Source organism: Garra rufa, chromosome 15, assembly GCF_049309525.1.
Source record: "Garra rufa chromosome 15, GarRuf1.0, whole genome shotgun sequence".
In the NCBI taxonomy this organism is placed as follows: domain Eukaryota; kingdom Metazoa; phylum Chordata; class Actinopteri; order Cypriniformes; family Cyprinidae; genus Garra; species Garra rufa.
The window spans coordinates 8,255,565-8,270,081 of NC_133375.1; the positions used below are offsets into that span (position 1 = coordinate 8,255,565).

The 14,517-nt window shown below is 39.0% G+C and overlaps 1 protein-coding gene across 1 annotated transcript in view; it reads right to left on the reverse strand.

Moving 5' to 3' along the window:
• Positions 1-356: 356 nt before the first annotated feature.
• prdm16 (PR domain containing 16) overlaps positions 357-14,517 on the reverse strand; it is a 129,084-nt gene continuing 114,923 nt past the window's right edge. The window contains exons 7-13 of the mRNA XM_073819224.1: positions 13,005-14,508; positions 12,786-12,873; positions 11,000-11,169; positions 10,631-10,708; positions 7,623-7,792; positions 6,588-6,759; positions 357-636 (exon numbers count right to left, since the gene is read on the reverse strand). Of these exons, the coding sequence (XP_073675325.1) occupies positions 357-636; positions 6,588-6,759; positions 7,623-7,792; positions 10,631-10,708; positions 11,000-11,169; positions 12,786-12,873; positions 13,005-14,508 (2,462 nt within the window). The remainder of the gene's footprint in view (positions 637-6,587; positions 6,760-7,622; positions 7,793-10,630; positions 10,709-10,999; positions 11,170-12,785; positions 12,874-13,004; positions 14,509-14,517) is intronic.

The following is a 14,517-nucleotide window of genomic DNA, read 5'->3' on the forward strand; positions in this document are numbered from 1 at the left end:
CTCTCTTAATGTTTCTGATTTTATTGTTTTATTCCTTGATTTTATTGCTCTTTTTTCATGTTGCAGTAAAATTAATTGATAAATGTAGTATCAAATGTTGTAAAGCAATCAACATCTTTATTAAAAAGGTAAAATTATAATTGAAGAGTTCATTTGCAAAAACAGATAACTCAAACACATTAAAAATCATGTTTTTTCATTGTGCATTACAATTAATCTCAATCAAACTGCATTTGGGTTATTTTGATATAAAGTAAAAATAACTAAAACAACACTAACGAACACAATAAATCTATAATAACAAAATCTGTTTTTGCAAATATACCCTTTTGCTTGTATAATAGTTGAGAGTTCATTTAGGTGAAAGTTGCCCTGTTTAAGCCTTTTTTAAGTAAACAGATGTGTTTCTCTGACCTGCGCGTGTGTTCGTAAGACATAGGGAGAGGGGTCGGCTCCTCGTCCTCGTCATAAGTGCCCTGTACCATAGTGGCGGGAGAGGCCGTCTCGTCCTGTGACTTTTCTGTCAACGAGCCTTCTTCGTCTTCATCATCTCCTTCCATCTCCTCATCTTCCTCCTCCAGTTTTGAGGCAGCGTGAGTGTGACTCTGAGGCTGATCCTCCTCTGTCAGCTCCGGCCTGTAATGGCAAGCAGTCAACATTTAGTATATTTTCATCATCATTTTGATGCTTTGAATTGAACAGGCTGATTTGACTACTGTACCTTTAACCTATCTCTATATGTAAACAACCTCTGTTATTACTGGCGAAGCTCTTTGCAAACAAAATGAGTCAAAACACCAATTTGAATACTTTGACTTTGAATACTAAATTTCTGCTGATATGTAAACCGGAAAGGTCGTATGCCATTGGAGAGCACAAAGCGTTTTCTTTTCAGCAATGTTGTCATGATCTTCAGATTTAATGCTCTCAATTAAAAACTGAACCATAACGCCTTTGGAAATGAATGAATGGAAATAACTGTTTTACTGTGCGATTTATATGCTTATATAACTATATAGTACATAATACTGTTTTATTTTAAGGGGCAGGCAAAAATTAGATTTTTTTAATGCACCTGTCAAGTTTGAGATTTTGGGCTATTTGCTGTTTCATAAAGTGTTTTTTTCAGACTAGTGGAACGAAAACACCCAGAAAACACTGTTAAGTGTTTCTTTTATAGCACTTTATCTATTTGTGTCAATAGATTTCAATTACAATACATATTTTTATTTTAAGGCTGTTTTCTCAGAAATACCTTTTTCCTCTACACTGAGCCATAAATCTCCACTTCAGTAGCAGTTACACACACACCAAACTTTACATTTTTATTCCTGTCTATATTCTGAAGGTTTTTACAGAGGGATTTGTTCATATATTATTTGCTTGATTTTATACAACATTTTATTCCCAAAACATGGTAAAAAAATACATTGTTTTCTGTCTGTTCTAAGATTTTTCTTAATTATGGAGTGACAAAATGACCCAAAATCCCTATGTAAAAACATTTGACTCTAATATGTCCAAAAAAATTAAACCAAAAATTTCAAACTTTATCCAGTGTTTAGATTTCTGTACTAGAAATGTATGCAAATTAGCTCATATTTCATTAAATAATGGCTCATTTGCAACCTAAAACTTGTAATACAAAAAAGTTTGCAAATTATCAATTTAATCAATTAACTGGGTAAGTAAGGTGATAACTATTAGTTGTTGTTTTTTTTACACTATTTACCTGCAATGTCTCACCTTAAAAAGAAAAAAAAATACCTTTTTACTGAGATTTTAGAATGGCCATATTTTTTGAGTGAAACAATATCCCTATAGCAGAATTAAGGCTTCTGTCTTATGCCTTTTTGTCAGCATTTCAGTGTTTATTTTCATGTTCAAAGGTATCATCTTGCTTGCAGGTTTCTAACTTGGGAATTTAAACTTGAAAAAAAAAAAATGTAGGTAATTGAGTTTTTGAGAGATGAGTTTTTTTGTCCTTGGGCAATAGAGACATCTATTTGCTTGATTTAATACAACATTTTATTTGCCCCAAAATGGTAAATAATACATTGTTTTCTGTCTGTTCTAAGATTTTTCTAAATTATGGAGTGACAAAATGACCCAAAATCCGGTCTGTAAAAACATTTGACTCTAATATGTCAAAAAAAAATAAAAAATAAATAAATAAATCAAAATAAATAAATAAGAATTCTGAAACTTAATCCAGTGTTTAGATTTTTGTACTGGAAATTTAAGCAGATTAGCTCATATTTCATTAACCAATGGCTCATTTGCATATTTAAACCTAACCTTTTAGAAAACTTGTAAAACAAAAAATGTTTTCAATTATCAATGTAATCAATTAACTGGTTAAGTAAGGTAATAACTATTAGCTCTTTTTTTTTTACCCTATTCACCCTCAGATTTCAGATTTCTTGTATCTCGACCAAATATTGTCCTATACTAACAAACTGTACTTCAAAGCTTATTTATGTATAAACAAAAAAACAAAACAAAAAAAATACAACAAAAAAAAAACTGACCCTTATGACTCGTTTTGCGCTCCATACATATATATTAAAATACCTTTTCAATGAGATGTCCCTTTTAAAATATTCCATTCTTAGAATGCAAGCAGAAAGAAGGCTTCTGTCTTATGTCTTTTTGTCAGCATTTCAGTGTTTATTTTCATGTTCAAAGGTATCATCTTGCTTGCAGGTTTCTAACTTGGGAATGTAAACTTGAACAAAAATGTTCGAAATTGAGTTTTGGAGAGATGAGTTTTTTCTGTCCTTGGGCAATAGAGACATCTATGACATCTAACTACACCTCCAAAAATACGGGATAAAATAATAAGCTATTTTCACCCTGAGAGTCCATTGCGGTAATTCTCTCATCATAATCTGACTGCCAAATATCAGTGCTGCGCGGCTCTCCGGGTTGCCATCCATCATTTTGGACTGGGCAGTAATTCGCCTGCCTGGCCGGAGCTCGAAAACACAGATCCACGAATGACAAACAAACCGATTTTGCAATTAATGACAGACGTTTCTTGCGAGCGTGGCAATGATGAATTGGCTAATTTTGGAGAGGCGAGACAGAGCGAGCTAGACAGGTCAGGAGCAATCATCATGGTTTGTCTCATTGCCACCGAGTTCCAGAGAAAACGGTTGTTCTGCAAAGCAGCTATCAGCACCGCCGTTCCACTACCTCTCTTTTTCCAAGCGTTTCAGCTCATGATGTCATTGCGCGCACCCCTCCAAAGTCGCTTTTACTTCAACGCTCTGAAACGAACTTCTATTAAGGCAGACGAATATCCAGTGCGCTGGGAGGAAAGAGGAGGGAGGAGGTCGTAAGGTGGGTGGTTAAGCTATGTGAGGTGTAGACTTACCAAAACCGAAAAAAGGGAACAAGAAGAACTGCTTGTTTCCCATTTTCCATCATGCTTAAATATCCCATAATCAAATTTGCCCTGGCCTGAGAGAAAGTCCATGCCACGTGGGAGACAGCAGCGGTCCTGCCACAGACCTGCGCTTTGTCTCTCAGTCTAAACATGTCAGAGCGCTGTTTGCGTTAGCTGCGAGGAAGGGGGGCTCCGTCAATGCAGCGCACAGATAAATGTCTCAGTCTGAGGGTCCCCTGATAGGGCTAAACCTGCAGCCCCCTACAGACTGACAGTCAAACTCAGTCAGAGAGACCAGACGCACGCTCTTTGAAACACTATTAACCCAGCTGCAAGGGAAACCCCCTCTGTATGGTGAAGAACAGATCTAGTCTTTTTCCACTGCCATTCATGAAAGAAAAAGAAAGGAAGAGTACCTGAATTTCTCTTTCATGGCCCTTTCATAGCTCTTCATTAAGTATCGTCTCAGACGTTTCTCCTAACATTTCTTTTGGAGCTGACATACAGTCAAAGTATTCATTCATATTCATTTTTTTTTTCAGTTCGCTGCTCTGCTTTTCCATTGTTTTTTTTGTTTTTTTAAACGTGACGGATTAAACAGATTTCTAAAAAGTCCACCGTTTAAAAACCTTGCTTTTTTATTCTTTCACCCAAAACACATTCTGTGTGAATAGCCTCTTAAGCTATAAAGTTAATTTGGATAACTTGACTCAGATGGTGTCATGTCTCATTTAAGCAACACCGTTTCAGAACTTTCTCATAAAATTCCTTAGCAATAGTAAAAATAATAGTAGACTCAAATTAGATGGTGAACACAGTAGGTGTACACTCTTAAAAATAAAGGTGCTTTAAAAGGTTCTTCACAAAGATGCCACAGAAGAACCATTGTTGGTTCCACAAAGAACCATTCAGTTAAAGGTTCTTTACAGAACCATCTCTTTCTTACCTTTTTATAATCTGAACAACCTTCTGTTGTGAAACAGAAAGGTTCTTCAGATGTTTAAGGTTCTTTATGGAACCATTTAGACAAAAAGGTTCTTCTATGGCATCATGAAGCACCTTTATTTTTAAGCTTATGTGTTCTCAGTTGTCTCATTTGAGTATCAATTATGTCTCAAATGTTTCTTTAAAAATATCTTGGGTGAAATACGAACTTGTCAAATAGGACAACTATTGTTGACATAAAAGGCAATTTTTATTTATTAAATAAGTTTGGATAGCATAGCTCAGATGAATGTTCTCTTTTATGTCTCATTTGAGTATCAACTATGTCTTAAATGTTTCTCTGAAAATCATACCGGAGAAATACAAATAAGGTTAAATGAGACAATTGATTTCAACTTTTTTTAAGTATTGAATTACTTTTTATATTTACTTTTATATTTACATATAAAGTAATGCATTACTTTTATATTTGCAAAACCAGTCATAAGAGTCAGTTTTTTGATATTGAGGTTTATACATCAAATAAAAGCTGAATAAATAAGCTTTGAAGTATGGTTTGTTAAGATACTAAGGAAAATATTTGGTCAAGATACAACTATTTGAAAATCTGAAATCTGATGATGCAAAAAAATCTAAATATTGGGAAAATCAACTTCTTAGCAATGCCTATTACTAATCAAAAATTAAGTTTTGATATATTTATGGTTGGAAATCTACAAAATATTTTCATGGGACATGATCTTTACTTAATATCTTAATGATTTTTGGCATAAAAGAAAAATCGATAATTTACATAGAGTGTATTTTTGGCTGTTGTTACTTAAGACACAAATATCGGAGTTGCTTTTTCAAATAAGTAGTGTAAGTTACTTTGTTTTCCCATTTATTCACTGAAATCTCTAATCTGGAATGAGGTGTAGAGGCGCTTCCTTCAGGCTGAGGCTTATTTATTTCACTTTTGGTGTGAAAGGGCTTTTACAGTTGCCGAAATATAACTTATGGGATTTTTTGTTATTAAAAAAAAAAAAATAATAATAAAAAAAGCAAACACAGCTCAGGTGACAAAAAGTAACACAAATGTAACTTAAGGCATTACTTTCTATAAAAAAGTAACTAATGCAATTAGTTACTTTTATGGAGTAACGCAATATTCTAATGCATTATTTCTAAAAGTAACTTTCGATAAAACAAATTTAGATTTGACTTCTAAGTTATGTCTCATTTAAGTTTGGGACACTGCTGAGATAGCTTCTGAAAACTCAAGAAGAGACTAGTGAGACTAGAGTCTTTTTCTCATTAGAACAACCTGAAATGCAGGAGACTGTACCAAATTCTCCATATTTATGTTTTTAATCTCATTGCTTTACAGGAAAGAGAAATGCGATTTGACATTTTGTATTATTTCCTACAGAGTAAAACAGACAGAAGAATAAATTAGTATAAAAATGTTCCACCATGAATGCACAAGAGTGACAGACAGCGAGAGAGAAACGAACAAACGTCATGAAATAGGACGCATGAGCGCATAGGGGAATGTTGCAGCTGCCTGTCCATTTGAAGCGGGTGTTTCTGTGAGGGCGATTTGCAGGGAGACAAAACAGAGCACTTATTTGAATTACAGATATTAAAATGCCAGGCCTGCTTGTACGAGTCAGGACAGGACTATTGATCCCAGATGGCAGCGCGAGGTTTCGGCCCACGCCAGAGCTTCCAAGTGATGAGGCAGAGGCATCGAGTCTCTGCTCGAGTGTGGAGAAACCGGCAAAATTGAGGAGGACCATTACGCGTCTAACAAAGAATGCATGTATTTGGCCATGCATCTGTTCGTACGCATTTGTCTGTGTGAATCAGACTCCACAGCACCTAAACCAAACTCTGAAGCAACGTGAACCTGGCCACACACCGACAGGCGTGCTGACGGTTCATGAATTTGGCAGTAATGAGCTTTTGTTTGGTGTTTTCATAAGCCGATGGAATGTGCTCCCTGATGTGTATCTGGCTGTGCTTAATGCAGAACAGAACTCAACAAGGTGAAATGACTCATTGAGATGTCCCGTCCCTCTGCCGACTGAAGGCAAAGCCTGTAATGGGTGCCGCCACACACGTACACACACACGGCTGGTACCACAGTCCTCCACTAGAGGGCAGACTGTAACTTCAGGACCGAGCGTGTCTGACTCGACAGGTTATGCGGTTTGTTGCCATAGCTTCAAAATATAGTGTGTGTTTGTGCGTGTGTGCGAGCTCGTACCTTTTCTCCGAGGAGCTACAGGCCTGGTTCAGCTCACTATTGGAGATGAAGTTCCTAATCTCTGAGAAATACGAGTCCTCCTTCTCATCCAAAAGTGCATGATTGTCAGATTCAGAGTTCGGCGAGGAAATATTTGTTCCTAAATTCGAGAGGATCCCAGACTGCTGACTCACTACAATAAGAAGAAAAATAAGATATCTAAGCATATATAAGCAAACTTTGTAAACTACAGCTGCGTGTGTTTTTGCCAGATGCTTTTAGCTTTTTTTAAATTATATTTTTTATTATTTATTAGCATTTGCTCATTTATTTATTCTGGTTAAGTTTAAGGGGAGACACTGCAGGCAAACATGCTGTTTTTTCATGCACCTATCAAGTTTGAGACTTTCAGACTAGTGTTTATTTTATAGCACTTTATCTATTTGTGTCAATTTATTTCAATTACGATGCATATTTTTAAAGGCCGTTTTCTCAAATTGAGTTTTTTCTCCTACACTGAACCATAAATCTCCACTTCAGTAAGACTTACACACACCAAACTTCACATTTTTGTTCCTGTCTATATCCTGAAGGTTTTTACAGAGGGATTTGTTCATATATGATTTGCTTGATTTTATACATTTTATTCCCACAAAAATTGTAAAAAAAAAAGTGTTTTTTCTGAGTTATGGATTGACAAAATGAGATATCCAAAATTCCTTCTGTAAAAACTTTTGACTCTAATATGTCAAAAAAATTAAACAAGAATTTTAAAACTGACTTCATCCAGTGTTTAAATTTTTGTACTAGAAATGTATGCAAATTAGCACATATTTTATTAAATAATGCCTTGTTTGCATATTTAAACCTAACATTTTAGAAAACTTGTAATACAAAAAATGTTTGCAATTATCAATTAACTGGGTAAGTAAGGTGATATCTATTAGTTTTTTTTTTTTTTTACCCTATTCACCTGCAGTGTCTCGCCTTAATCTATCAACATCATATATTTGAGATCCAACTGAAAATTTTTAGAAAATAAAAGGTTTATTTTACCTGGAATATTCTCGTGTTCATGTTTCTTTAAGTGGCGGTCCAGATTGGTCTGTTGACCGAAGCAGCGATTGCAAAGGTGGCACTTGAAAGGTTTTTCCTTGTTGTGAATGTTACGAACATGCCGCTGGAGGTTGGAGGAGATGCTGAATGAACGGTCACAGTATTTACATCTATGTGGGAGAAAAACACAAGTTAAATCAGTTTGATAAGAGGTTTCTGATTGGATGAAACAATAATCAAAAGCCATAGGATACCATAGGAGACTGACACCATTTTGGGACTTGCAATCATTAAACATTCTGAAAAACTGGGCATGATCCACATTTTAGTATAACTCCAATGAATCATGTATTGCATTGCCACAATGTTTGATGACAATGACCCCACCAAGAGGCTAATAGAGGTAATGCAAATAGTTTTGAAGGTGTGTTGACCAGTGTAAGATATCTAAGTTTTCTATTTTCTTCTCACAGAAAGCTCTTATTCCATCTTTGCATGAAAACAAACACTTCATTATGTGCTTTTAAGGCTCATTGTTTTGCCGTTTCAAGTAAGCTCTCATAATCTTGTAAACATGGCAGAGGATAAATTGAAGTGCTTTTTTCCTTATTTTGATATTCCCCATTTTATTTGAGAATGCGATATGAGATGTCTTCTGTGTTCTAGCGTGTCTCAACAGTCACGCTTGGGTTCTCTGTAGCTCACTTGTTTGCAATGTCAGATCAGCCAGAATAGGCAGGAGAACATCAATTTAATGTGCTGATAAACAAACATTGCAGCGAGGCAGTGTCAGGAGTTCGCCGGACAGTGCCTCCTTTGTTGGGTGGCCGGCGTAGCTTTAGACTCCCGCGGTCGCTGCAAAGTTGACTTTCAGGGCTAATTGCTTTGGGAAAATCGCTCGTCATCAAGTGCTCAGAATCAAGATGCAGGCTCCTTTTTATGTTCCAGTTTATTTTGCGAGCAAATGTGTGTGCGCGCTTCTGTACGGCCCGATTTTCCAGACTTGGCACATCACGGTTCATAGAGAATGGTAAAACGCCAAGACAACGTTCTCTTTTTTTTTTCAAGTCAGTCTTTTCTACCCCCCATTTTGTTTGTTTTCATTACTTGCTCCAGAGGGACTTTAAATTACTTCATCATCTCAGTTCTTTTTTCCTCTGTTACAAGGAGTGTACATGAAGCGTTACAATCCGAATGGGGTCTTTCAATGGTCAGACCTAGTGGGCCAATTTCGCTGCATAGAGTTGCTGATAGCATCTACAGTACAGCAGGCAAATAACCTACTACAATGAAGCCTGAAGCCGGCCCGCTCTGATATTGGCCTGACTCGGCCTTTTTTGCTGAAAGTAAGATGGGGAGATGCTGATGATGTCTGCTATTTGTTAGGGTAAATTGTTTCTAAATGAGCTAATCAGGGGATTGTTGTGAAGGAGCCAGGCATGTAGCGCTCGCGTCCCACGGGAGGCTTTCTATCTCGTTGAGTGTGTTCACAGGGCTCTATGGTAGATTTGTAGAACTCAAAGAGGGATTTGATTCCGCCTGACCCTTTTTGTACGCTAAGAAAAACTTGTGTGAAACTGATATACATGCTACAGAACTACCAAATGTTTTCCAGTAGGATGCAATTAAATAAAGAAACTACATTTGTACACTTTCCAAAGTAAAAGTGCAAAAGTCACTGCCATGATGCTAGAGTGTTCACACTGCTATGCGGTTTTTAGGGTTTTCCAGGTAGTTGTCACAATATGGCACTGCGGGTAATTGCAAGGGCATTCTGGGAAGTTGCTATGTGGCTTGCTCTCGGTGTATCATCTCCTAAGCACAAAGTCTGTTTGCTTAGAAAAGTAATACCCCACCTTAACAAGCTGAGGTAAAATTCATGTCTGTTGCATGTCAAATTTTATTACTTATGGTCAAGGGTTTGCTGAAATCCCTAACTCTGAGGAATAGTAAAAGTGATGTTTGCCTGTGGAAGCACCACAATTAAGAGATTTTCCCTCATAAATGACTGTTTTCACTTATATTTGTCCAGAAAGTGGACTGTTAAGAAGCCTTTGGCAGAAAAGGTCTTTCTTGTCTTACATCTTAGTCATGGCTGGGTCAGAATATCACTTAAAACTTTGAAAGCGCCCCGTTTCCAAAGTGCCCTCATCACCCTCATAGAGGACTTTCCACAACTGGTTAGAAGCCAAATCAATGATAATTAAGCCGTTCTATAAACAGAGCATGGATGTCTCCAGGGTGCTATTACCAGCCAACATTGTCCAGAGCTTGCTCTACCTCCAAAACATCTGCGCAGACAGAATCAATCTTCTTTCTTTTTTGATTGCGCTGCCTCTAATGTCGCATGTCTTTCATTGTTTCTAAGTTAAATTTTTTTCAGAACGAGAATGTACTGCAATGTAATACGCAAGAACATATCTAATGTGCTGATCTCATACAATAACTTAAAAACTGTCCATTTGTGTTTTTGCGTCTACTTGTATGTCAGTCTGAGAACGTCAAGCACTAGCAAAATCTATTTCTCATGTTTAAAAAAATTAAAAAAAAGCAGGTAAGACTCAAGTGGGAATAAACCTTTGGAATGGTTGGATTTTCAGCTATTGTTTGTGTTGGATGACTATGTGGCCTCACACCAAAAGCTATGTAAAGTTACTTGAATGTATGCATAAGTGGTAGAAGAAGTCAAGTTCTGTTCCAAAACTTAATTGGCTAATTAGCAAGGGCTGTTCCAAAAGGTAGGCAGTGTAATAATTAGCAAATTATTTGCTCTCTACGTTTATGCATATTTAAGTATCGTGTCGTTAGCTTAGCAGCATGCTAATGTCAAACTACTGGAATAAATTGTGAGGTAAGTCTCCTGCACACAGGAGCTACAACGCTTCAGAATGTCAATCCTACATTTGTGTGTGTGTGTGTGTGTGTGTGTGTGTGTGTGTGTGTGTGTGTGTGTGTGTGTGTGTGTGTGTGTGTGTGTGAGAAAGAGTGTAGGTCTAAGAGTGGCTTACCTGTAGGGTTGTTCTCCTGTGTGTGTTCGTAAGTGCCTTGTAAGATTAGCTGACCTGGGAAAGATTTTCCCACAGTACCTGCAAAGGATGAAAACTAGACTTTCATACAGTCATCCAGCATTGTTACAAGTCCCATATTCAGAGGGTTGTAACTCATTGTCTGTGCATATTCAGTGTATATTTTGAATGAATAATAGAACAAAAGTAGAGTATTGGTAACTTTATTTCTGTATACTTTATATGTATGTATTAGTGTGTTGACGTGTACCTCTAACTATGATGATATGGTTGAAATGCTTTAAATAAAGTCGCAGAGTTAAATGAATCCTGTAAGCATGTGTTTACTCTTGTTTCATGAGTGGCACTCACCTGCAGGTGTATCGCTCCTTGCCTTTGCGTAAGATAGCATCGGAGAGAGAGGGAGGCGGGGAGCGGAAGTTAAAAAGGTGGTGTGAGGAGTGCTGGAGGGAATTGGGAGCATCCAGTTTCAGAGCGCTAAAGCTTTCCAACTTCTCAGTCATGTTTTCCATCGCAGACACCTGAGGAGAGAACATGAGGCGAGTTCAGAGAGGAATACTCTGTGTTTGATGCACAGCTCAGGGGCTCATTTAATCAGAAACTTCTCTTGAATTGATTTTGTGTGAGATTAGGAGCCATCTGGGACTAAGAAACTTTTTTTTTTTGTATTTGTTTAGGGCAGATACATGAAGAACAAAACAGCAGTGGTGAGGAACTCTGACAGAGAGCCTGGGAGTTTGCATCATAACCAGACAGGATGGAAAGCTGGAGGAAGTTATATATCAGAAGGTCGAGTCTTGATTGTGCTGTTCAAGAGTGACCTCCCTAACCTATGGCACGTTGGCAGCCACTCGAGCAGCCCCTTGGGAGCCCCCGGCTCCTACTTTGTTCCCAACAAATCTCTGAGAGAAGCGTCTGAATGAGCCATTCACCTCCATGAGCGGTAACCATACAATGCAGTTTAAGATACCCCTCGCTGATAGTACTTCCCCTGCTGCAGAACAAAGGGTTTGCTATGCGGCTCTATGGCCAAAAACAGCTTACATCCTTCCTACTTTTGGAATATGGATAAACACGGAGACAGACAGTGTGTTTTAATTTATTTACACATGTCTCGGTATCACCTTGATTCTCTTAGTGATTTAATTTAGAATATTAACAGGTAGTGGTGCTATTGATGGTGCATATAGCTTTCAAAAATCATGATCGCGTATTTGATCTTCGTCAAATATAGTCAACATAATATACATTTAAAAAAGAAAACTAATATGCAATAAAAAAGTACTATGCAATAAGATACCACTTAAGATGGCTTGATGAATGAACAGACATACAGACAGACAGACAGCCAGATAGATAGATAGATAGATAGATAGATAGATAGATAGATAGATAGATAGATAGATAGATAGATAGATAGATAGATCTTTATACCACTCGTAGAAGTCAAAATAGAAACATTTGATTAAATAGGGGGCTGCTGAAAAGAGAAAAGGAAAGAGCGAAAGAAGGTTTGGATTTGGGGGGAGGTAGGTCAGCATTGATGGTGGCCAGATTTACAGGTCAGATAAGACAGTTCCCAACAAGAGAGGCCATTCTATTACACACAAACACAGGAAGTCCCTGATCGACATGCAGACATTATCTAGGCAGCCAGAGCAAGAAAGAAATGCTAGGAAGTTATTAGCGGTGGGACTCGATGGAGAACTTCCCAGAGACAATGGTCTACTCCGAAAGTATGTGGCATAATTTGTTTCAATTCAAAAGGCCATTATTAATAATATTTTCATTATTGTTGTCACCGTTCAAAGGTGGGAAAGGTTTAAAATACTAACACAAACAATGGGGGTTGTTTTTCTAAGCAAAATATAAAGAATTTTGAATGCACAGCATGCCAGAACAGGCAATACCTCTTTCGAGATTATCTTCATGATGGAAATAATCTAATGAAAATAAACACCATCAGAAGTCAGAACTTTTTAAAACATCAAGGCTCCCCTTGAACCAAAACAGAGGCGGAGGACACTGGGAATGTGCTTTCAGTGTCTCGGCATGCTCTGCTATACTTTTATGCAGTGACGAGCAGAATCTTTACCAGTGTACAAGAGGAGATAAAACGAATGTATGTAAATAATACCTGAGGATGGAAGAGTAGTGGTGCCGGCCTCAGGTACTTCTCCTTTAGAGCTCCTACTGGGTCTAATAGCTTTCTCTTCTCCACCCTGCTGGACAACAGCACCAAGGGTTACGTACGTACGAAGGTTGATTGTAAATCTACTGGGTACCAATACTTTTTCAATAACTTGTCTTATTTCTGTGTTGGGTCTTACAGCAAGACCTACTCGGGTTGAAATACCTGTAAATTGGGTCCATGAAGAACGGTGAGGGCTTGGCGTAGTGGAGCGACGGCTGCTGCTGGGGAGGAGGTGGCTGAGGAAGGGATACTTGTGGCTGAGGCATCTGGGGCTGGTGCAAGTTCTGAGTTAGTGCTGGGTGTTCATCTTTAGCTGCTTTGCAGTTTGCGCCATAGACATGATTCTTTCGCTGGTCGTGTGTGCCACCGTTCTGGCTGGCTCGGCTTCGACTGCCTATGCTGAGGTCCAGAGGTTGTTCCTCGCCAGGGGCCAAGGGGATATTGGGTGGCAAGGCTGGCTTGCTGGGGGGTGGCGGAAGAGGTTTGACCTCCTTCGGTTTGGTGGTTAGGTCAAAGGGTGAATCCGCACCAGTGGCTGTAGGTAATTTCTGTATGTGCTCACGAGGGGATTTAGGCTCAGGTTTGAAGAACATGCCAGGATTGAGTGCTCTGTCTGTGAACGGGTACAAGGAATGTGGGAAGTTGGGCAGAAACTGGAAAGGGAACATGGAATGGTAGTTTAAGGAGCCCATCTTCTTCTCCTGCAAGCCCATGAAGCCTGGGCCAAAATACTTTTCTGCAATGGAGGCAATGGCTTTAATGGAGTCAGTGGTGGCCCCGGAGGGTGGAAGTGCTTGCTCTTCCGGTGGTGGGAAAAAGGAATGCTGGGAGGAGAGGAAAGGACGCTCGCAAGGGAGGTTCCCTGTACTGGAGACAGATACCGAACTGCTGCTCACTTCGTCCTGCTTGCTCTCCTGGACTGGTTTCCTCCTGCTCTTCTCCCGTTCGCTCTCTGCCTCACTTTCTAGGTCTGAGCCAGACACCGTGCCAGTGGTGGTGTCTAGATCTGTGCCGCTGGACGTGTTAACATCTTCCAAGTCACTACCATCAGACATGTCGTTCATCTTCACTTTATTCTTGCTGTCGTGGAACGACAAGTCCAGTTTGGACTCTCGATTCTCCTCTGACTGGCTGCTGAGGCTGCTCCCTATATTGCCATTGCTGTTGTTCATGGACGAGATCGCAGAAAGAGTAGGAGCATCAAGAGGAGGCAGCTTCCCATCTTGACTGTTACTAATTGGGCTCTTGAGCAGCGGACTAGGAGGTAACAGTGGCGGTCTAGGATATAGCGATGGGGGGAAGATCCCTGGGAAGCCATGGGAAAGGGCTGGGAATGCAGGGGGTGCTGGGGAAAAGGGCAAACCTGCATGATGCGGCCTGGATGGGAAGTAATCACCGAAGCCAAGTCCACTATGGTTCAAGGCAGGATGAGACTTGGACTTGCCTAAAATGGGACTGGATGTCATTGGTATACCCGACGTGAATATTCCTCCGGGATTATAATGGTTCTTGCCCTCGCAAAAGCGCCGATGCTTGTTGAGGGAGGAGGTAGTGCTGAACATTTGCCCACAGTCTTTACACTTGATCTGGGTGCGGCAGTCTGCATGCATCCGTTTGTGACGGCACAGGTTAGAGAACTGGGTATACGATTTGTGACACACCTCACCTGGGAGAA